Source organism: Podarcis pityusensis (genome assembly GCF_964106645.2).
Source record: "Podarcis pityusensis genome assembly, chromosome: 9".
Lineage (NCBI taxonomy): Eukaryota > Metazoa > Chordata > Lepidosauria > Squamata > Lacertidae > Podarcis > Podarcis pityusensis.
In genome coordinates, this window is record NC_138034.1 from 39,616,317 (window position 1) to 39,641,642 (window position 25,326).

At 39.8% G+C, this 25,326-nt stretch overlaps 1 protein-coding gene across 8 annotated transcripts in view; it reads left to right on the forward strand.

The window, feature by feature from the left end:
• NR3C2 (nuclear receptor subfamily 3 group C member 2) overlaps positions 1-25,326 on the forward strand; it is a 132,138-nt gene that overhangs the window by 75,480 nt on the left and 31,332 nt on the right. For 7 of the 8 annotated variants that reach the window (XM_081021335.1, XM_081021339.1, XM_081021333.1 and 4 more), the window contains 2 exons: positions 4,098-4,249; positions 24,771-24,887. In XM_081021335.1, coding sequence (XP_080877461.1) covers positions 4,098-4,249; positions 24,771-24,887 — 269 coding nt within the window. The remainder of the gene's footprint in view (positions 1-4,097; positions 4,250-24,770; positions 24,888-25,326) is intronic. The other variant, XM_081021332.1, reaches the window with a different exon arrangement.

Genomic DNA, 25,326 nt, shown 5'->3' on the forward strand with positions numbered 1-25,326 from the left:
ATTATGAAATAGTCTTTGTATAGCTGAATAAATTTGGAACTTGATCTAAAACTCTTCTGGGGATATTTTTACTTTGCATCATAAAAAGCTGACAGAGTTAAAATTAGTGAGCTTTTAAGATTTTGGAATTTATGTTGTGTGCAAGGGGAAATAGGAGGACGTAAAGGTCACTGTTGAGCTCATCCTGGTTCAGGGGTTTGAGAGTTAGAAGGGGATCCGGAAGCCATGCCTCTCATTACATAGGCATGCAGTACACAGCACAGGCACTGCATTTTAAGCAGCATAATGTTAAAATCACACGTATAGTTTATAGCATTTTAATTATCACTCTACGATTCACCACTATGCTCCTTCAGTTTAGACACATTAGCACTGTTCACAGGTTCTGTTTTCCTACTTTGAATGCCACCGTGCCGCAACTTATGGAATTTATGGTGGAAAAGTCATCTCCGCATTTTCCTACCTGGATGTTAGCCAATACTGCCCTGCAACAGTAGTCAGTGACATGGTTTGATGGTGGTGACAGTTTGTATCTCCCCATCTTTCTGCATTACCAGTGCTCCTGACTCCTTGTCTTTCCCATCTCTCCCTCTCCTGAGCTGGTGGATTTCTAGGAGAAGCTCCTTTTCAATCATAGTACCAGATTTTACACTGAAGGGCAAGGGAAGACCTCTGGTCAGTTTCTTTAAAAAATACTACTGCTCTGTAGTATTGACCTTGAAGCCTTGACCTTCATTCATGTTCTTTTAAAGGAAGAAATGTGATTATCTTTTTAGAAGACTGAGAAAATATAATAATGAATCAAAGCAGTTCTGGGTCTTGCATCCTAAAATACTGTACTTTTTGCTCTATAAGACTCACTTTTTCCCTCCTAAAAAGTAAGGGGAAATGTGTGTGCGTATTATGGAGCGAATGCAGGCTGCACAGCTATCCCAGAAGCCAGAACAGCAAGAGGGAGCGCTGCTTTCACTGCACAGTGACCCCTCTTGCTGTTCTGGCTTCTGAGATTCAGAATATTTTTTTTCTTGTTTTCCTCCTCCAAAAACTAGGTGCGTCTTGTGGTCTGGTGCTTCTTATAGAGCGAAAAATATGGTACTTAGAGGGCTACAGCAGAAATCCTCCGTTAAGGCCCCTTCCAAGTGCTCCCAAGCTGTCTGCTCTTGAATCTGTCTCTTTTTGCCTAATGTCAGTTGTCTTGCCATCAAATAGTTGTCTTTTTCTCCAGTTCAGCTAGAGCTGAGCCTTTCTACCATAGCTAAGAAAAGGAGGAGTACCAATAGCTGAAGTTGTTGCCTGGAGTGTTTGTGTAAGAGCAAGGGTAAACGTGCACTGAACTTTTGGACAGCTCTTTCCCTCACCACAGGAAACTCCTGTTTTCTGTTCCCCAACTACAGGTGCTGCTAACATCTGCCCATCTTGCTTGCTATTAGACTTGTCAGTTTTGTCCTGTGTGATTGCAGCTAAGCAGAGGAGTTGCTAAGGTGAAAGCATGGGGCGAAGGCCTACCATGCCTTGCCGTTGTGCAAGAACCCACAGTCCCCTCCGTCCCTTTTAAAAACCTAAAATAGTCGGATGTGCAATCATCCTTCCAACACTGGAGCACACACACAGCCTTTAAAAGGAAAAAGGGCATCTTCCTCCGTGGCCATCAATTGATTTAAAACTTTCATGCCAGCATACCGACAGCAGGAGAGAGTCTCAAAAGTGCTTTAAGTGGCATGTATGAATTCAGTCTCAGATATTGCTGCCAATTACTACCAGCCATTAGCTAGCAAGGGTAATGAGCAAGCCAGTTACCTGAAATGTGCTTGAAGCTCACTACCCCCCAGAGCTTTCTTTTGAAAATTGCTTCCCCTCCAACATGTAAGCTATACTTACATAGAGCAGCCGTAGAGTCTACCAAGGCAGGCAGAGGTTAGCAGGAGCAGGGAAAAGCCACAGTGCAGCGCCCATGCATATTTCTCCACTTCTACTGCAACTGCTTCTCCTCCTCCCTCTCCTTTTATCAGCTAAGAGCCCTGAGTTCCAGCTGTGCTAGGAAAATGGTCACTTCTAAATCCTAACCTAGATTCCTTTCTTGAAGCTCTTTTGGCTTCAGCCCCTTCTCTCTTTGCTAAGCAGCACTCCTTTCCCTTAGAGAACTGTCTTTTCCCTGGGCATTCATTCCGGTTGCTATATCTAATGCTTGGTTAAAGGTAACATATGATTCTGAAGCTCCCATTGATGTGCATAATAGTGCAATTAAATACTTCCCGTGGTTAAGGCAGGTCTTCTAGCTCTGAAATTATGCTCTAGCCCCAGAGACCAGCCAAAAAAAGATATTTATGGCCCAAGATGCACCTAGCAGAAGAAGATGAAATCTCACACATCCCCATTCATCAGTACTATGGCATCCTCAATGCCTCAGAAGCAGTAGACTTTGGGAATGGCTGTCATAGCTATGGAGAGTAGAGAACTTAATTACAAGAAAAGGGGGCGTTACCAGGAAAAAGAACAGCAGGGAAATGACATTCATTTTATTTAGGGAAGGGCAGCACCCCTGATGGGACCAGTATGTGAATTGAGTAGTGCTTACAGGAAGCTTTTAAGCAATTGCCATCAGTGGTGGGGAGACTGCTATACTATCATTGGCTTAGATTGCTGAAAGAGTGGAGAAATCACTTGCCTGCTAGGGATGGTGGAGAAATTCAATTCAGTACACATTTAACACGGAACCCATCAAACCTGCAGTTTCCAAAATAATATGTGAACCAATATACATCTAACCTTCAAAAGTTGCACTTACCAGAATGCTATTTGGAGTGGTGTATGTGTATACAAAGACAGAAGTGTGTGTATACAAAGACAGAAATATTCTAGTGAAATTTTGTGAGTCCCTACTTTTAAGGCTTTTAATCAGGCCGTGACTAATGGACATACTTGAGTAGAACTTTTCAGTGCACTCATTTAAAGAACTACTCAGGTGTAAGTTACATTGAATTTAATGGGACTTGCCCCTAGGCAAGTGAGAATAATAATAATAATAATAATAATAATAATAATAATTTATTTATACCCCGCCCATCTGGCTGGGTTTCCCCAGCCGCTCTGGGCGGCTTCCAACAAAATATTAAAAATACAATAAAACATCAGACATTCAGATGTAGTTTGGATTGGCATTAATCTCAACATTTAATGCCTGTGCATTTGGTCTTCATAAAATATGTTTTTAAAGCATATGCTGTTTTTTCTTAATGGATAGCCTACTGTAATGTGTAAATGCATTCTTCATATGTTTCCTTGGTGATTTTGAGGAGATAAAGGAGGTATATTCCAAGGAGGAGTTGGGTTTTTTGTGATTGCAGTTTTTGTAAATTGTAAGTTTTCAAAACTATTTTAAAGATGTATTTTAAATTGTTGTAATCCACCCTTGGGCGTTAGGGTGAAGGGCAAGTAATAAATTAAAATGATGATGGAGTTTGTGGCACTCATTCAGTCTGACTGCACTTGAACATTTGATAAATCATGGTTCATCACGATATGAATGAGCTCTGTATCCTGGTGTGCTGCACTGCTCCCCTGCTCTTTCTGTAGCAGTGAGGAGGAATTCAGACATTTTCACTTTTATTTTTGCTTAACCCATTTGTCATGTCATCTGAACCCACTAATCTCTGATTGATCTTAACTACGGTTTAATTGAAACAAGCCAGCTTCAAACTGTGGCTTATGAATCTGACTTGTTTCAATAAACTATAGTTAAGATTAACCAAAAATTTACAGTTTAGATGCAACACTTAAATGTGACTAATCATAAGCAAAGGTTTCTCATCTCACAGCAGCTCTGGAGGAGAGCCTGAAGGAAAACTAGGTTTGTTCCCTTAATGATAATCCATAACGATAGTTTACTGTGACATTCAAAAACAGTCACTGTGTGTTTATGGGTGGTTTTCATATAACAAGTGAAATTTATCAACACAAACAATGCCAATGTCAAGGGGTTGTAGCTCCCTAAATTCATGACCCTTACAGTCATTGAACACACATAACAATGAATTGGAGATTATTTGTGGCAAGTATGACTTGAATTGATCGAACTTGTTTTTTCCCCTCCCTCATAGCTCCTCATTGAGAAGTGTGTCGTCTGGATCCTCAAGACCTTCCAAAGTCTGTTTGGTGTGTGGAGATGAGGCATCTGGGTGTCATTATGGAGTAGTTACCTGTGGCAGCTGTAAAGTCTTTTTCAAAAGAGCCGTGGAAGGTAAATCCTCATGTGGGTTCTTCTTTTATATTCTTTCTTATATGATTATAAGGAATTTTCATTGCATGTTCCACAGTGCCTTTAACCTTAAGAACTATCACCTTAAAATGATTCCAAAGATGTATGCACCATCAGCTTTATCTACAAAACACCTGGCCGCAGTCTGCTGTATGCCTCTAAGCTTTAATTCAAATTTCCATAACTTTATTTTAAACCCTGATTTGTTTCATCTGCTAGAAGAAGTAAAGAATTTTTCTGTAGCCACAAATAAACATGTCCAAACCTTTCATAAGCTGGAGGGGGATTCTGGGTAGAGTCAGGCAGATGATGCACCCAACTGTTCTTCAGAAATCCATAAATAATAACAAATGTAGCTTAAAGCTAATTTATTCATGGTAGTTATACAATCATGAACCCACCCTTTTAAGATTGATAAGCATTTGCATTCTCCTTCTAAAAAAGAAATGTTTAGGCCTGGGGAGGAATCTACTTTTCATTAAGAAGCATGGGTTTCAAGTGCCTGGAAATAAGTGATTTGTTTTTTAAGAAGGCATTTCAAGAACGCATACTTGCCTCTAGTTCTCACTCTGAAAACAATCTTTTGGACTATTCTGTATCCCCTACTCTTTTTCACTCATTTGCTCTAGCTTCATTTGACAGTCCTGTCCCTTTATCCTGGCAATTTCTCTCCACTTTCTGTCCTGTTCTTGATCTTAGTTAACACACCTTCCCTTCCGTAGTGTTGTGTCCTGCACTATATTAGACTGTTCATGCCATTCAACTGTACCTATCAGTATAAAGGTTTAAAGATGAAGGGCTGGAAATAGAACAATTCAGCAAAACAGAGTTTTCGGGTAACTAATTTTCCTCTAGAGTTATGGACTTGAATTCTGTGCCTCTGTCTTCCTACTAAGAAGTTCCGCTGGATGTAATGGGACTCACTTAAAGTGAGTGTGACTGAGGTTACTATCTTAGGGTGTTTAATGATGACACACTGTTGAAAAGTTCAGCATTATAAAGTTCATTGGAATACCCAAATTTATTGAGTGGGAAAACTCACTACTAGATGATGTGAGACAGCATATTCTATTTTACCAGGTGTTTCTTATATGGATAAAAGGAGAAAGAGAAGCAGGCTGCTGCTTTGAGTGACAGGCACATTGTCCTCCTAACCTCCTACTCTGCCTCTGAATGTATCTTTGGCTCAATGTAGATGTCAAGCTTAACTATAGTTTGGCAGGATGTCTGAATTGCAGTTGGCTAGAAGAAGAGAAGAATCCGATTTGGGTTTGCAAGCAAGGGCAGTGATAGCTATGGACTGGTGTGATGTCTGAATTAACAAGTCACATTTACGGCCATCACTCTGCAGTGACTGCTGCACATGGAAACAGGTGTGAATTTATGAAGCTGAACCCTGAGATAATGAAATGTGAAAGAGGTTGTCTGGTGTATATTTGGAAGCTCATACTGTGGTTTGAGGTCTAGAATTATGGTTAGAGATGGTTTGGGGTGATGTCTCAGGGTTGAATTTGTGTTTATATGCATGCATGTATATTCCTTTGTGGGGGCTTATTTGTATAGGGGCCCAGAGGCAGATTAATAGCTCTCTGTCCATCTTGTATTCAAAACTTTTGCAATTACAGTGGTACCTCGAGTTACAAACACCTCAGGTTACAAACACTTTGGGTTACAGACTCCGCTAACCCAGAAGTAGTACCTCAGGTTAAGAACTTTACCTCAGGATGAGAACAGAAATCGCGCGGCGGTGGCATGGCGGCAGCGGGAGGCCCCATTAGCTAAAGTGGTACCTCAGGTTAAGAATGGTTTCAGGTTAGGAACGGACCTCCGGAACGAATTAAATTCGTAACCAGAGGTACCACTGTACTTGTCATGTTTGTTTTGCTACCTTTGGAATTGACAATTAATTTAAGCATCCCAGCAAAAAAAGAAAAGAAAAGAAAAGAAAGAAAGAAAAAAGAGGGAAAATAGAGCTTAATCTAACAAAAATATTAGATTCACAGAATCGGTATGTTTTCAGATTCCCCCTCCCACTCATTTGCCAGCAGATATTCTCCCACATGTTCAAAGTGATTCTGCATCCTGTAGTGACTAGAGAGACATGCGGTGGCAATGTATACAAGGGTGGCTGGAGTACTGCTTTTCAGTATTTTTCTCTATGTCTTTTACCTGGGCATTATGCTACTGTTGACCGCTTCTAGCCTCTAGAGTTTAAATTTACTTTTCTGTTAGGAAAAAGTACAGCAGACCTGCAACTTATGCACACTTAAGTTGTGCCCATTCAGCTTTAGGTGCTTGGCAGAATAAATCAAAAAATTAAAAACGAGGCAGAAAATAAGAGGGTATCCATGGGGGCGGGGGACTTTGGCAACCCCAACTGCCATTGCACCCAGTGTGTTTTGACGATATATGATTTTGGCTTTAGGCACTATCCCTGAAATGTAAGCTCCACATAAGTTGTGGGTCTGCTCCATGTAGCAATAGTCTGATATTGTCTTCTCCAACTCTAGCTTCCCTCCTTCTCTAATGAGATTTTAGCCACATTCAATTATTGTGCTAAAGATGCAGCAGAAAAGAGTCATGATTGCTTGTGTTCACCTGTTGACTACCTTTCTCCCCTAGTTATTCCTTTTACTAACAAAATTGAGATTGTACGTTCTTCAAGACAGAGATCTGTATAGTTTGCTTACATTGCTCTGTAAGGTGACATGTAGGACAGTAATGCTATATACATAATAAACTTGGCAAAGAACATTTATGAGAGATATTAATTAAAGGCAAGACATGTTACGATGGATCATTTACAAGTTGTTAGTGATCAGTGTTCAGTTGTTGCTCGTCACTTGTTGCTGCAGGCTTGTGTGAACTACATAGCAACAGCACAGTGAAACTGAAAGCTTGGAAGGCGTTAGGTACATAGTACAGATGGAATAAGCTTGTCTGTTACCTGATTAAAGCCCTTCATTTTAAAAAGAGGCAAGGAGCGAGTTACAATTTTAGCTGATTCAGTAGCACAGTTAGCTACAAACAGAAGCTGCTTAGGATGGTGTGGAATTTTTTTTAAACGACATCAATTTTTCTACTCAAATTCAGAAAATACTATCTTGTGTGTTTTGTTTTCGAGGATTACTGGTGTTCATTAGCTAGACGAGGTTTTCGTTGCAGTGCTAGTATAGACTTGGTGTCTGCAATGGGGTGGGGGTTGAAGTTGCCTATTAGTATTCTCTGTTTCTCATTAGGTTTACTATCTGGGTGAGCACTTGTTTGGAGTGTCCCTCCCCTCCAATGTGGACTATTGGGGCACATTAGAGATCCTGTACCACCCATCTCTGCATTCTCCCTCTGCCTGATCTGATAGTGGTGATCTCAAACATGAGGAGGAGGAACCTCCAGAATGGATGTTCTGGGAGACCTCAATATCCATGTCAACTCTTACTTGTCAGAGGTGGTTCAGGATTGTCATGGCAACCATAAGGTCATGGAGCTGCCTCCAGTTGTTAGTGGCCCAACATGTGCTAAAGGTCATGCTATGGTATGGGAATGAGAGGGATTTTTCTTCTCTCCTTTCATGGCCAAATCACTTTTGAATGAGATTTAGGCTTGCCGTGTCTTCCTCTCTCTGCATGGGTGAGAGAACAATCCATGGGTGAGAGAACAATCCAATCTCAGGTTGATGGGTCCTAGAGAGAGTTATGAGAGCACTTGCAATATTTCTATTAGCATGGCTGGTGGTCCTGTCAAAGCCCTGGTTGCTTTGTGGAATGTGGAAATGACTCAGTTGATGTAATTGCTCCTAAGCTCCCTTTTGGTGCTGCTGGTTTGGCCCCTTGGTTTACAGGCAGATATGAGTGGTGTATGAGAACAGACAGTGATGGGAATGCAAGTCAGAAGTGGATCCTGCAAAACACAATGAAAAGCTCATCTCAGAGTCTTCTGTGACTTTATTTGCTAAGCACTTGGAAATTTGCATCCTTAATAATTTGCATACCACTTCATTGCCATTAAATGGGTCTCTAGTGAACTGGGATTAATTTCATTTATTGAGGCCTAGGGACATAAACAAGGTGCTTGGAAGAGTACAGGGTGCCATCTTTTTGCTTGGCCGTTGCTGCTTCTGGCTCATAATATTGAGCAGGAAGTAATAAATACCTGCTTGCTAGAAGGTGAGTTCTGAACCACCTTAAAGGACTATTCCAGCTCTCAGCCAAATGTCCAACGTAATATTTTTGGAAACTGCTCAAGTGGATGGTTGTTGTGCAAGACTTGGATGGCACTGATTATCTAGATCCATTTCAGTGTACTTACAGGGTTGAACTTTGCACTGAAAAGGCTATTTGCAGATAAACAGTGATTTGTACACTAATAGTTACCTTGGCTGTGAACATGGATAAGTGGAAAGGCTATTTGTAGGATTGGCCAAAGCAGTCTAGGTTCTCTATTATTAGAAAACTGTAAGTCTTGGTGAAAAATAATGCAGGGTCCTACTGCTCCCCTCCCACTTCTTGATCCTTGTGCATTTTCTTTCTCTTTTTCTTTTTTTCATATCTGGGACCAATGGATTGCAATCTTTGTCTGTGCATTTGGAATGAACATAATCTTTAAAAAGGAAAGGCAACTTTATTAATCTCTGTGTCTGGGAGTTTCACATTTCTCCTAAATGTAATTTGATACCTGAAGCCAAGAACTCAATCATTCATTCTCTGCCACATGGATCCAGAAATAAGACACTTCTGTTAGCCTGTGCACCGCATAATGCATGCAAATGCTATGCTTAACAATGCTAGCTGGAATTGTGAAAGTGATAGGTGCTTATTTGCTCTGATATTGTGTCATTATAATGATATACTATTGGGAGAAATTAATAACAGCACTCATTGTTTAGTATGCACTAGCACGTAAAATCAAAAACTAATGAAAGCCAACACTGTTGGAAAGTAATAATCTCAGACTTGCCATCATAAAACAGAATAGCCTAGCAGTGAGGAGAAATTTCTGCAGAATCAAACATAAAATGCCAAATTGAAAGATGGGAACTTTACAGGCTTTGGGAATTGGGACGGATATCTCATATTTGTTTTCCCACTGGGTCACCTTGTCGGTACTTGTGTGCTATTCAGTTTGAAACATAAGAGGAAGCCATTTTACAATAATATGCCTTTACACTGATTACAGGCACACAAATGTCTCTATCCCCAATAAGAGTGTGACATTTAGTCTTGATTTATTAGAACCAATTGAAATGTGATTTATTGCTTGGTCTCTGCTTTACTCTTTCACAATTATTTGTTGAGGACACAGTATCCCCTAGTTTGGAGAATGTTAAAACCTTGCAAGTTAGAAATGCGAAGGAAGGGGTGGGCGTGGCTTGTTGGAAAGCTAAATGGCAGCATGATTCTGTGTCTCCAATCGTCCTGGGACAAAATCTAAGCAAAGTGGATCCTATTGACATCTGATCAAAAGTTTTATATAGCCTCAGCAAGGAGATGATTCAAGGAATACATGGACCAAAAAGCAAACCTGCAAGGTTAGTTAGAGGGAGCTTTATCTGAGGCTTCAGAGGAGGCCTCAGACACTGACATGGCTAAAAGCAGCATGAAAGCCCCTAAAGGCAGGAAAGTAGCTGCTACAATGGAGGAGGCCAGAGACGCAGATGTGTACATTAACAAAATAAGGCAAGCCCTAGCCTTGGACTGGAGAGCAGCCCTAGCTCCACTTGAGAAGAAATTCGATTTGCTATCTGACCAACAGTCAGGTGTTTCTAAAACTGCAAATGATGCACACAATCTTGCTCTAACCACCCAATCTGAGATCCAGCTCTTACAAATGGAGACTGAATATTTAGCTGTGAAGCTGGAGGAACAATCAGACAGGGACAGGAAGAGAAATGTGAAGGAGCAACTGATGCTGGAAATGAACTTTTAAATGTTGCAGGATGTAGAACACATATTTGGTGCAGTTTGGCAGCCTGCCAAACATATTTCTTCTGCAAGATGGTGGCAAGGCATTTGTACAGCGTAACATTTGACCCAATATCTGGCTTAGTTCCTGGTGATCATACGTAGAGCCATATCTTTTCTCTAGCTTTCTGGAGGGCTGTAGGCAACACAATGACTGGGCAACAAAGGTGAGCAGTTTGAAATTAGCATGGTCAAACACACATGAGAAACTGTCATAGGGTTTCCTGTGTGGCAGTGATGATGGCTAATAATTCCTACTTTTCCATCACCATTGCATCTGTGAACTGTTGGCCAGCAGAGTAGTCCTGAATGGTAAAGAGACTCAACTATTGTAATGTATCTGCCTGCCTTAAAAATAATAATGCATTTTTGATACATTTCAATAGAAGGAAAAACGGAAAGTAATAAACAATAGGAAAAAAGAGTTACATATTCTATTACATTCAAAAATACCATCACTGACGGACTTCCCTTCCTTGGTTCCTTTTATATTCCACTTCCTCTCGCATCATCTTAGTTTCCCCAATCTTTCCCATTAATTCTCATTCTGGGCCTGCCTTTTAAGATAATTTGAAAACTTCAGATGGTGCATTTAAAAAATAAGCTGAGCCTCCCCGCATGCTCACTCACTGGTGCAATTGTGGGGAAGAGCTCAGAAGCTTTCTGATTAACTATAATTTCTCCTGAGCCCTGTCCCTTCAATTATTTTTAAAAATAGATTAATATTTATCCCACCCATCCCTGGATAGCAACAGTAGTCAGTGGGTGACGCCACAGCCCTTACTTGGCATCACTGCCTACTGAGAGGGAGAGGTCAAAGGTCAAGGTGGAGGCATGGTCAGCACAGTGCAAACTCAGTGGTGGGAGCGCTGATGATGCCAGTGATGGGAGGTCAGGCAACTACTGCCTCCCTGCCCTGTCGCTGGATAACATTCTGAGAGCACTGCCCAGTGTTTCAAAGAGCATTTAAAACTTATACGAGGACTCCCAAACATCATGCCTGCATATAGCAGTTCAGTGCCTGGTTGCAGTTGTGGACTGACTGAGGGCTAAGAAGCTGATAGAGACATCGATGACAGATGATTCCTCTAGATGAGTGAAGTCTGGAGTGGGTTTATTTGACAGTGTTCTCTTGGCTGAGGAACGCTCTTCTTAAAGAGGCTTGCTTGGTGGTCCCACATTAATAATAATAAAAAAAACTTCTCCCAAAAAATGCTACTAACGATATATATTTACCTCTGCACATTGATGTTTGTTGCTTGCTTTTCAGCTAACATGAAGCGTTTTGGGCTGTTTTGTGTATTGTTATCCATTTCTATATGCTTAACCTCTGTTTTACTTTCTGGTGCTGGTTTGGACTTCAGCATTGAATTGATTGTATTTTATTGTGTTCTTAATTTTGTGTTACATTTAAAGTGTGTATGTCTTCTAGAGAATTCATTTTGTGCAGTGACAAATAAGGGTAAATGTATTATAATCGAGATAAAATGCCACATTAGTTTTACCACTACTCTGTGGTAAACAATGTATGTAAACAATACTCTGAAACAATATGCACAAATTTATATTAGATGTAAGCCTTTTTATGAATCCTTTGGTGGAAGCAGCCTTGGCTACAAACTACACGATGAATGAATAAGATATATTTTTTCAGATGCATGTTGCAACTGAGATATCAACAAGCTATATTTCCATTAAGGAAAAAATCTGATATTCAGACTACATCATGACTAGTAGTCACAATATAGCCTTCTGATCCATGAATTTTTCCAATCTTCTTTTCTTATTATAGAATCCTATAATAAAGCTAGGTGTCTTCTTTTTCTTGTCCAGCTTGTCAAATATGGGGGTTTCGCAATAATACTATTTCAAAATTTAATCAAGTGTTTAAGTAGGTTGAAGTCCTCACATTATTTCAAATTGCTGTACTTATTTTCAGCATTTTCAGAGTTGGAACAACTTATTTTCAGCATTGTATATGAATACTTTCTATTAATATCACCAGCTGCTGCTTCTTTTAGCAGGGCTCTTAGCATTAATAGCTTCATGGCTTCTTCTTGTTGTTTTAAAAGCTGTTGAAAATCTTCCTGCCTGCAGTTTGTAGAGGCCTTCAACTAAAGAAGTTGGCAAAACTATTGTCCCTTAGCAGGAGACACACACTTAAACAAAAAGTGACTGACAGACTAAATCAGGGTTAATTGCTTGGCTAAATGCATTGTTGTAAGTTAACTTGTGCCCATTTAGAGGTGTTAGAAACATGGAGTTTGGCTTTGAGCCCTTCTGTGTGTTTGCATAGTAGGCATTAATCATTATACTCATTACCAGGGTTAACTGACCACTTCCGAGCAATAGTGAAAATTGAGGTCATCAGTCTTTCTTGTTAAACCAGAAAGAGAGATCTCTCTCACATTATATTAATCATTAGCTCACAAATTGTGCAACATTTATACTTGATTTTCTTCTGCTAGGAACAAACTTGATCTTCTTTTTCTTCCCTCCGCCTTATATATGTCTATCTATAAATGCCATCTTAATTATGGTGGGTTAACCTCTGTCACATCTACATAACAAATAATAATAATAAATGAACTCGTTACCTAATTGAAGTACAAGCACTTATTCCAGACATCAGTATTCATTAAGTCCTACTGCCAGATTCAATAGCTGTAGCTGGAATTGGTCAGTGTGATTTCCTGATATGAAGCAACATTTTTATGGAGATCGTTACTTCTACACTTCTTTAGTATTTTTACTTCTTTGTGTGTGATCAACTTGTGTTACAGTATCAGTGTCTCAGTTTGGAATGTCTCAGTTTCATTTGGAACGAAGTTTGATGAATGGAACAGTTAAACATCAGGACCAACAAAATGAGCAGATTAGTCAAAGAACATGATACTTCCTTTTAAATTATTTCTATGAGAGGCCTTGAAACAATGGTCGTTGCCTTACTACCATGAAGAAGATTAATCTCTTAAAGCTGAGATTTCCCAACATCTGAAGTATTGAAGCAATCAAAAAATAATCTGAAAGTTGTCTTTTAAAGTGCTTTCAGTACCCCTGGTTATTAGATAGGAGAGCAACAGATATTTCATAACTAATATTTGTTCATCTTCCTGGGTTTATAAAAAAACAAAACACCCTCTAGTTTCATTGACAATTTTAGGAAACGGCCTTGTATGAAATGAAGTAAGGACATAAACTCGTTGTGAATGAGATATTGTTTAAAATCAAGAACTTTTCCAAGCAAGTGGAGAATTGCTATATTTTTAAACAAGTTTTTGTTTGTTTGTTACATTTCTCTGTTTAGCTGGCCTTTGCACGATTTGAGTTTGGCACCGTATTTTAGGGGTTATTAAAAATTCTGTGATGCAGTGGGGGTTTTGTGTTGGCATAAGGAGTAGAGCCAAAAAATTGGAATGTGATTGTTGTTCCATACGTTTCCTGCATCTTCTGTTGTTTCAACAATACTTGGCAAGCAGAAAAACTAAGAGCAGCCTCTGGAACGTTATTATTTTGTCTAAGAAACTGAACACACTCTTGAGCTGCGATAAGCATGCCTGTGTTGGGGGGAATTATCTAGGACTGATGGTGACAAATAAATGAATTAAAAGGAAGACAAAATTCTTAGTAAAAATGCTCACTTCTTTCTTTGAGGTTTCTTTGGTGGTCTAAGCACATATTGCTTGTATGGAAATAGTAGAAAGGCAATGAGTAATTGCATATGCAAGTACTGCTGTTTAATATTTACTTAATGCCAGAACCGTGTAAGGCATTGCAGTGATATGAGCCATGCCCTGGAGGCTTATGTGGCACCCCAGACATAACAACATGCTAAACATACTTTCTTTCTTAGGATGATGGCATTCCAAGTGATAGAAAGTGATGGATTTCATTTGCAAATAGAATAACTTTGATTCCTCACTTTCCCTTGCTCACCTGCTTTAGTGCATTTGCATAGGAATACTTTAAGTACTGTAATCATCCCTGTGCAGTATTCTAGAAAAACAATTTCATTCTGTTTCTGTATGTGCAATATGCTACACCTGACCTTTCTGGATTTGGGGCTTTTCATTTTATAGGCATTAGAAACTGAGATTTATTTATTTTTTTAAAACCCTACAAAACTCCACTACAGAAATTATGCCTTTTAAAGTGTGTCGTGTCTCTCTTCCCTTCCCCCCCCCCCCGCAATGTTGGTTTTGGCTACTTTCCAGCTTTGAAAACCTCACACTGCTTCAAGAGTGTACATAAGTGGGAACATACTAATCAGTTATATGAAATATTTTACTACGTTTCATTATAATCTACTTACTAAAGTGGAAAAACCTTTTTAGCACGCTAAATTCATTTGCTCTAATTTTTGTTTGATTTAGTGCATGTGGCATTTTCAAACACACCTCTTACAGAGCTAATTTTATCTGGTTCACAGCCATACTAAGAGAAATTCTTGATTACCACCATATTTTAAATCAGAATGCATTTTATGCAGTGCCGGATTTACGTATAAGCTAAACAAGCTATAGCTTAGGGCCCCACTCTCTTGGGGGGGGCCCAAAAAATTTAAAGAGCCCCCCCTGGGTGTACAAAAAACCTGGATGTACATTTCCAAAATATAAGATAAAAAACAAATAAAATAAACCTGCATACAGTGACAGTGTTTTGTTTTGTGTTGTGTAGGCTTTTGTGATGTAAGTAATGGGCCCCGCCTGCTAGCCTGGTTTGCTCATTTCTATATATAGAGTGCCTACATTCTGCATGGACTAGTTGCATGGCAACATGTGCAAATGGCTTTAGATACCTATTAGATCCTTAAATTACCATATAGCATATATTCAACACAAAAAACAGTGACAATTTGTTGTTGACAAAGGACAGCTGGACATATAAAGGGCCACATTACCTTCAGTAGCTTAGGGCCTCATCAAACCTAAATCGGGCCCCGATTTTATGGCATATTTAAAAACATATGTTTAAAAAGAGGATTGTGGTGTTGCCCTTCACTTTAGACTTCAGAATACCAGTTGCTAGAAAACAAAGGAGGGAACTGTACTCTTGTGCTCGGTTCCTGCATCTTGACTTCCCATAAGCACCTGTTTGGCCACTGTGAGAACAGGATGCTGGACTAGGTGGGTCACTGGCCCCATCCAGAAGGTTCTCCTTATCTTCTTACATGAGTTAATGATTTGGTGATGCTGACATTTTTTGTCGAAACTGCAAGTCAGGACCCCTGAAGTTGGTAGGCCCCAAGGCTCTAATGCTGGTAACATGCTTGGGCTGGAGAGTTCCAGTGTCTTAACCAATACCTTTCCATTCACTTCATTCTCAGGAATGGGTCCACATGCAGCCTCTGTTGTACACACAGAGCTCTCTGTGACATTGAAGTGAATGGGGAAAGCTGTGATCATGCAGGAGTCTCTTTGTCTGATATGAATTGCAATAGCACATGCTTGAGATAACTAAACATAGTGACTTCCCCCCCCCCAACCATTTTATTGAAAAAGTTTTCACTGATAACAATGAACCCAAATCCCCCATCCCACTCCATCAAGTAAAGTACAATCACAAAATCAAATATGTAAGCTCGTCTTCCTTCACCTTTCCCTGTGCTCCTAGGATTATGGCAAATATTTGTTTCCTACAAGGATAAAACTGGTGAAGGGGACTACTCTTTTGCATTCATTATAGATAGATCAAGGTGATCCAATGCATGGCCCAAGGGCAGCATGCGGCCAGCAAGGCCTTTTTTGGTGGCCCTCAGCAACATTTGACATGCCCCACCCCTGTCCTCACACTGCCTTCCTAAAGCTGGGTAGTGCTTTCCTCACTTTCAGAAGGATGTGGGAGGGCTCTTGGACCCTGCCAGAGTCTCACACCTCCTTTCCAAAGCCCTGTACCTCACTTACTCAGCTTTGGGAAAGCAGCATGAGAGCTAGGGTGGACGGGCACCAAATTTGGGTCTCACTCCCTGCCCCCCATGCAACAAGGCAGTGTGCAGCCCATGGATTCCATGTCAAAATACTCTTGCAGTCCAACTGGTATGAAAAATTGGACCACTCTAAGATAGACTATGGTAAATTGTTGTTCCCTCCTCTTTCAGTATATGCTTCTGATGGTGATGAGAAGGAAGCTTAGGGTGGTAGTCCTGCTGAATATACTTGTCCAAAGAGTGTGACCTTTTCTATATGATGTTAAACATCTAGCACTCTTGAAATGAGGCCCTGAATACCAAACTTTGCTTTGCTTTCCCATTTTGCTTCTCATTAAGTCTGCTGAATTATGTTGTTGAATTGAAACCTTCCTTCTCCACCTGGTTGCTTCTGAGTTCACTCACAGTGTTCGCTCACAAGAAGCTCCCTGTTTGCCTCAAAGCAAGATGCATTTCTGTATGCATTCTTGGGTGCAACAAAAGTTCTTCCATCCATTTAAGAAATCCCATTGCGGTGGAGCTCATCCAATGCACCTGTATGTATGGAGGCAGCCTATGAAATACATTGAGGCCACCATGATAGAGCTGCTGTTGAATTGCAAATAGACCTCCCATTTTGGAATTCAGTGTAGACTTTTAAAATTTAAATGGTCTGACGAATGTATGCTAGAAACACTACAAATAACTTCCTGTATCTCTTGAACCATCCAAAGGAACAAGATAAAACCAGCATTTATCTTCCTGATAAAGTTACCCTAAATAAACAGAGTCCTTTTTTAGGCTTCATTAGGACTTGAAGCAAAGTTAAAGACATGCTTTGAAAGTCACCTTCAGCATAATAAGGCTTCCTTTTTTTAATATGCATTTTGAACCCCCAATATAGTTGATGTGCCTCCAATTATTACATTATTGGCAACCTGTAAAAAATCATCCATCTTAAATCACTAGATCAGCAGATAGATGGATTTACCGGAGTATTTTAGTGGCACTGTTTAAGTATAATTGTTTCATAATCTACACAAAAGAAACAGAGGGGAAATGAATATTTGGAGCATGTTGAAAGACACATGCAAAAGAAGGAAAAACATCTACAAGGCCTGCTGAGAATACTGTAACAGCATAATTGTAGAAAATAGGAGGGAGGGAGCAAAGGAAGGAAGAAGGCGGCAAATACATATTAGAAGAGAGATATAGAACAATCATGTGTTTGTTGTAATCTGATAATGGAATGGGCAGTATGATCTATGAAAGATAAAGCAGGAGAGGCAATGCCTTTTAATTGAAAATTTCTTATTTTGTTTTGTTAAAGTTTAACATATCCTGTTTGTCAAACATTCACTGTTAACATAAATTGCCTCCCCTTCAGTATTTGTACAGATTATTCTAGCAGTTCTGTTCATTTAGCTCAGAGTATCGCCTTCTTTCACTTCCCTTTTGAAGGGAATATAGGAAAAATCTTTGTAGCTGAAAGTGCACAAGCATTTTGAGCTTCACAGGCATATTTGAACTTGTCTATGAGAAGAGGTGAAAGAGGCAACAGGGCAGGGGCAGCCAAAGAAGAAAAGAAATAGGAATATCCACTAAAGATAAAAGATATGTGAATCTATAAACCCGACATATGCTGGCCCTATGAAAGTATATTAAGTTATTGGTTCCTTTTGCTGAATGTAATGGAGGGAAACAGTGTTTTTCCCCCTTCCTAGCATACTTCCTCTCATTGGTTTTCACATCTTCCCAGTGGGAATAGATAATGCTATGTTACATCTTCTAAAGCACACAGGAGTGTTAATTAGTGTAAAGTGGTTGTGTAGTATTGTCAGTTTCAATATATTAACCATATCGGAGATCTGAAGTACTGAACTTTCTTGCTTATATGCATAATTACTTTGGTATCCATTTAATTGAGTTTTTTTGGAACTGGCTGCCAATTAGGTTCCAGGCCTAATTCAGAGCACCCGTTTTGACCTATAAAGCCTTAAGCAGTTCAGGGCTGCAATACCTCAAGGACAGCCCCTCCTCATATTGCCTGCCCTGGGCCCTGCACTCATCATCTGAGGCCCTTCTTCATGTGCCCGCTCCACAAGAGGTCTGGAGCATGGCAGCACGAGAGCGGGCCATGTCTGTGATGATTCACTGTTTGTGGAATGCTGTCTCCATGGAGGCTTGCCTGGTGTTCTCATTACATATCTTTCTTTGTGAAAACAAAATTATATGAAATAAAATCCCACCATACTGAATAGAAATGATCAGCATGTTTCTGTACCTTAGATAGGTGCAAATTATGTGTCATTTTTTCTTGCAATAACTAACTTCAAAATAGAATTTGGTTCAAGTGGTTGGTGCATCTTTCTAAATGAAGAATAGGAGAGATCTATGGGACTAAGGGTTTTGAGCCAATGATGGTTGAACCCTATTGAGCTAGTCCTCTTTGCCCGGGACATTTTATTCATGCTTCGAATGTGGTGAAAGAGAGCTGGATGGGCATATTGGAGATGTGCATATATCTCCCAGTGCTTATTATTTATTTGCTTGTTTTATGCATTTGTACTTCCCTTCATCAATAGGAAGAGCTGTAGCTCAATGGTAGAACATCTGCTTTGCATGCAGACGGTCCCAGGTTCAGTCCTCGTCATCTCCAGCTGTATAAATTTTATTGAATGAATGAATGAATGAATATGCCTGATGGTCTCTTGTTCTGCCTGTACATGTACCTCTGTGTGTATGTACACATAGAACTAAGGTGGGAAACACCTCCCTATCTTAATACTCTTTGTAGAGATGCTACACCAATGTTGCAAGTGTACACTTTTGAACCGCCCTTGGGATGCAATTAGAAAAGAAGCCAGATAATATCATGTTAAACCACTTTGTAGTAATATTAGACAATGCCGCTTTTATAAAAGAATATTTGCAGAAATAGTATCTTGGGGAGAAGATAGTTTCTGAAAATGAAAGTGGAAACTCTAGATGGTATAGAGAGTTGGAAGACTGAAGATGAGAAGTCAATGTGCATACTAATTATTATGAAATATCTAATTTACTTGGGAAAATGAGCCATAGTCCTTTTGTGCCTTGCTTAAACATTTGCTTTTCTACTTTTAATTGTGTTATTTTAACATGTGCTTCAACAGAAAGGTGAGGAGTAGAAAAAATTATGAAATGGGGAATTAAAGTACTGTAATGAGCAACTGATCTCTCCATCGTTGATAAAGATACTTTGGCTGCAGTTCCCAGTCCACTTACTTGAGAATAGTTCCATTTAGTCAGCAAAATAATAGAAGCCACGATATGGAAGGAGGAAACAGCAGAGATATTCAGACTAAAGCGAAAGTTAGAATAAGAGAGAAGCAGAGATAATGGATAAAAAAAGGAGAAAGAACACTGAAGATAAAATAAGTAGTAGAAGCAATCTAGGTCAGTAAAGAAAGCTGAAATAAATGGTATAATCCACCAGAAACTTGTGCAAGCCCTAGGTAAATTGTGTTCAACCATTTTAGAAAGAAAATAACCTTAAAAGGAATGACAAAGTAGTTGATTGAACTGAAGGGGGGGGAATATTATCACATGGTTTTAATGCAGGGGGGAAGTATATTAAAGTTGCATACGTATACACACTCTGGAATTAACTTGTGAGCATAGGTGCATGAGACACTGTGTGAGGGTTCAGGTTTTTGGAGCCTGGCGTGTTTACTCAGATGATGTGAACCTTGTGCCTTGATGACTCAAAATAGGTGTAGTTGTTGGTTGGTTAATTAATTTACCGCTTAATGCCAAAATAGTCTTTTAAGTGATTTACAAAATATTTTTTAAAATTACACATTATAAAATACACCATAAAACAATCCCATTAAAACATTAAAACCTTTAATCATTAATGCTGGTCATTAAAATATGCAATGAAATAATCCTCAGGTACACTGTGTCATGTATTTTCTCTAGGGTCCTCAGGCCTCTTGATTTAACTATCTTTTTGGCTTGTTTAGCAACATGAAGTTGTTTCTGGTTATGGCCATATTGTTGCTGATGCTCCCCTTTGTTTATAAAAATAACTAATGATTATGAATGTAATTTCCTTCTACAATACCAGGTGGGCTCTTGTTTAGGAATGCCGTGGTCACGCTGATAATCTGTCACTCTGGAGCTGGGTGGCAGAGGCACATGCATCCCAGGCAGGATCAGGGGCCCCTGAAGGTAAATCAGCAGTCTTAAGTCATCTTTGGAACAGGAGACTAAGCATCTCACCAGAAAAGGATGGCTTCTCAGGACAAGAGGAAAAGCAAATGGCTGATAATTCCAAGAGAGGTTAATCCAATAGCCGAGAAATGGGGCAAAGAATATGGAAGGTGCTGTGACAAAGCTGGGAAAAGAATAAATGGGTTAACCTTGAATTAGACTACCTGTGACCTGAGAGTTCAGTGCTCAGGTGTACTGAGTCCTATGCTAGCACAGTGAAAATGATCAGTGTGCAGGGAGAATGTTGATTATGAAAATACATTGCATAGAGACAGACTTTAAATTATGGGAGTATGAAAATCGGTTTGTGTGTGCATGCTTGTATACACACAGAGAGACATTTGCAAGTGTGTGTGTGTGAGAGAGAGTGTGATCACATCTTGCTATTTTTTTCTTGATTTCTTCTCTTTTTTTCTTGAACAGACCTCTGGAAATTTACATTTGTTCATGACACAGCTGTGCAGGCTCTGATTCCTTTAAATCTGTGTGCTGCAACTCAGTAATTCCCAACCCCTCCCCCTCCCCTCAAAAAAAAAAAAAAAAAAAACTTTGCAAGCTTCTGGCACACCCTTGATCTACTTTTTGTAAATTACAATTAATTAAATTACTGTACATACACCTGAGCAATGCAGGCCATTATTTATTAGTTTACTGTTGCTACTGCATAGTCAGAATGCACTGGTTTGAACAGAATTGGGGAAGTTAATTATCACAAGCTTTAGTTTGCTCTAATAATAAGTAACCAGTTATGGAGAGAAACTGAACATAGGTGTAATATTTTATTAAGTGGTAGGAATTTGGGCATGTAGTTGAATTTGCATTGCAGAATTTCGAGGGACTGCCCTAATCTGTTTCCCGGGTTGTTCCAACCAGTTCAAGAGCAGTAAAACAAGGTTATGTAATTGACATGTGATGTAGCCTAAAATAGTGAGTGCAAACATAGGCTGCTGTTGCTGGGCAGTTGGCAACTGCTTTGAAAAAAAATCTGTTCACTGTATAAGAGAGAACATTTTAAAATCAAAACGTATAGCTCAGTTTTAAAAATCTCACAAAATGGAAAAGTTTATGGACTTTCCCCCAGTAAACTGCAGTGAGTTTTTTTTTAAAAAAGCTTGAAACAACAGATGTTGTCAATTGTGCTTTGTTTTAAAAATGATGAGTATTAATATTGAAAGAGAGAAATGGCATGATGCCTGTGTGCCTATCTGTCTGTGTTTTAAAACATATCACTTGCTGAGGATGGGCTTGCGTTGTACCTAATACAGTTAAAGTGAAATATTATTTAGCAGTCATGTTTCACCACTTAGGAGATTGCAGGCATGCGGTGATATAACAGCACTGATTTAAGTAAGTGAGGTATTGACTTGAAAGCTGCCAGGAAAAGTTGTATTTCACATGCAGCTGGGTGAGTTGAAAGGAAAGGCTGCTGCTGAATTATATGATTTTTGTTCTGCAGCAGTAAAGACTGCTTCGCTGGGCTAAGGTAGAGAGGGGCAGATCCCTCCACTACAGAGAAAGGCCTGTTTGAGAGCTAGATTTCCAAGAGATGCGTCCTCCCTGCCCCCAGTCGCCTTTTCCTCATTGATTTTCCACAGCATATTTTCATTCCATTCCACTGGGCAAATAATTAAAACAGCCAGTTTCAGAAGTGAAACGAGACCCAAAATAAGTATGTGAAGTTAATGTAGCCAAGGGGCTGTTAATAATGTTTATTTATGAGCATGAAGCAAGCTTATGAATGTGAAGAAAGAATCTGGCCTTGGTTCCATCCCTCTGTAAGTTAGGAAGAACAATCTGTGGAGCTGAGTTTTCATAAAGCCCAAATGAAAAATCACACAGGTATGCATGGCATCATTTCACTACATTGGTATCATCAGAATAAAACCCATTTTTTAAAGTTCAACACCCATTCTAGGGATGCCCTAGGACCTAGGTAATATATTCCCAAAGTCCAAATTACTTAATTAGCACAATATGCAGAAACATTATCCTAGCTCTGAAAACTCTACATTCTGTAGCCATTTTGTCAAGCCATATTGCGCTTATTAACACATCCCAAAAGCAATTCATTCAGCATAAGGAGCAGTGGATTTTTTATCCTGATTATTGGCTGTTGTGTGACTGCCTGTGTTGTGGTTGTCATTCTCTTGGTCCACTCAAGGGTGTTGTGGATCTTGCTGCAAGGGATAGGAAGGCAAGGGAAATTAGGCTGCTATGCCTCGTTGTTAATTTATTGCAACATGAAAGGCTACTTCCCAACAGCCTTGTTTTGGAGTTTCTCATGGGCCTGTTGGAAGGTTAGATTTGATTACTTTGTGTCTTTAAAACGAACATAACATAAAAAGTGCATGGGTAGAGGGGATGTTACATCTTAACAGTTCAGCTAAATTCAATCTTGTGAAAGTTGCGCCCTAAAACATACAAGTGTGGGGGGAAACACAGTACAGTGGTACCTCGGGTTAAGTACTTAATTCGTTCCGGAGGTCTGTTCTTAACCTGAAACTGTTCTTAACCTGAAGCACCACTTTAGCTAATGGGGCCTCCTGCTGCCTCGCTGCAGGAGCACGATTTCTGTTCTCATCCTGAAGCAAAGTTCTTAACCAAGGTAATATTTCTGGGTTAGCGGAGTCTGTACCCTGAAGCGTATGTAACCTGAAGCGTCTGTAACCCGAGGTACCACTGTACAGACCAAACCTGACTGTTTCTTTTAAGCAAGAGCAGAGTTCTTAATTTCTCATCTGACAAAACCTGGTCCGTAAACTTTGAATAATGCACCTGACCAGCTTTGTGGTTCTGGTGCAAAGAAAGGGTCCTCTTTGGCTGATGTGAACATAAGAACTTTCAAGCTGGACCAGACCAAAAGCCCTTTCCAGTTCAGTATCCTGTTCTCGCAGTGGCCAACCAGGTGCTTAGGGGAAGCCCCCAAAACCAAATATAAACACAACAGCCCTCTCCTGCTTTTTCCTGGTAACTCCTTCGGTAACTTCTTTCCTTGGTAAGCATAGTACATTCAGAGGGTTGTACACCATGTGTCCCTTGCACCAAGTGACTAAGGATCCAGCACAGACTGCTGTTTGAAAGTGGGGGGTGTATTGCTGATGCCTCTGCATCACCTGCTTCTGCATCACTTCCCATACTGTTATGGTGGAGGATCCCCAAACCCTACAGTGTTTTCCTTCAGAGAAGAAACAATCAGAAACTCATACCTGCATTCCTCTAGCAGGAGCATACCACATGTTGAGTTCCAACCCAGGGCATGCAATATGGCTGAATTTCGTAAACTGGGCTTTTACCTTTTGCGGGTGGGACTTGATTAGCAACAACACAGGTATTTATTTATTTTGCAATATTAGGGTGATTCCATTAGCCTCAATTTCTTCTGTAGTGAATGATTACTGTGCTTATTTTGCATGCATTTAAGCCAGGGCCATGATCACCTCTGGTAAAACTCCGAAAGGCTTTGGTCAGCATGGATGTGCACAACACACACAGGCACACTCCCCGAGTCTTCAGCTGATCCATTTAGATCAGCTGAAGAGGGCACATAAAACACACACGGAACAAACAGACAAGACACACTCTCACACACTGGGATCAGCACTTCCTTTTTGCTTATCAGATCACTCATCTGATGAGTGAGGGCACAGTCTGTATCTCCAGCGTGGCACTGGACTAAGCAGAGAAACTGAAACCTCTCTGCCTGGCCCAGCACCATGATAAGGATAAAAAAAAATGCACCACCTCTGCTGCTGGTGCTCTGTATTTTCCTCCTCAGTGGTAGTGCCGCCACCAGAAAATTAGATCAGGGACTGCCAGGCCACCAGGGAAGGCTTTCTAGACTAGATCAAGCCTGCAAGCCAGCGGTTCACCACCCCTGATTTAAGCTTTAATTGAACTCTCACTAGCCAAGCTTTTCGCATGTCTTTTGCCATTTTGACCCCATTTTGTACAGTTTGCCCTCTGTATCCTTGTGTTTATAAACCTGTTAACTCAGAATAATGCCTTTTTGCATTTGATAAAGTGAATTCTAGTCCATGAAAGCTGGAACTCTAGACTATATATATAATGTGCATTAGCCTTCATGGCACTACAAAGGTCTCTGTTGTTTTTGCTACCTCTTTGGAAGTTTTTACTAAAGAAGTAACTTTCCTGATTTTATGCTCTTCATTTATGAATTCTGTTCTGCTCTCTTGGGTATTGTGCTGGAGGGCTCTTTTCTTTTAAAAATTGTTTTATGATTTAATGTGTGCTGCATCAGGTGCTCTGGAGGGTTTGTATTTAAAAAGATGTAACATTAGATTGCAAACAAGGGAGAAATCCCTTCTTTCATCTCTAAGTCTTTATACAGTTGAATGCAGTAGAACATAACTTTTTTCTTTTTCTTTTTTTGTTAATGCAGGGCAACACAATTATTTATGTGCTGGACGGAATGACTGTATAATTGATAAGATTCGAAGAAAAAACTGCCCAGCTTGCCGATTACAGAAATGTCTTCAAGCTGGAATGAATTTGGGAGGTAAGCATATATCATTACTAGAAACTCACTGAGAAAACATGTTTTAAACACGTCTATTCTTAAACTGGTATCAGCTGGATGGTCTCAGAAGTTTTATCCTGAATTACTCAACTAAGAAAGAAGTATTATACAAAAGCTACTAAAACCCAATTGTCATTCTAGGTTTTTTTTCCTTTTTTTGAAATATGTATTTTATAGCTCAGAATAAGGAAGGTGGGTGTTAGATGATGACAGTAATTTTAGTGGAGTTTCACACAGCTAAGAAGATTAAAGCATCAGGAGTTGTGCGGGTTTTTTGGTGGTGCTGTGGGAACGTTCCAAAAGAATATCAAAATAGAATTAACTGAAAGAAAGTTCAAGCTATGTGTTATCTGCCAGATTTCCTGCTAATTTCCAGCCTAGTAATATATATATTTATATTAAAAATGGGCAGAGTGAT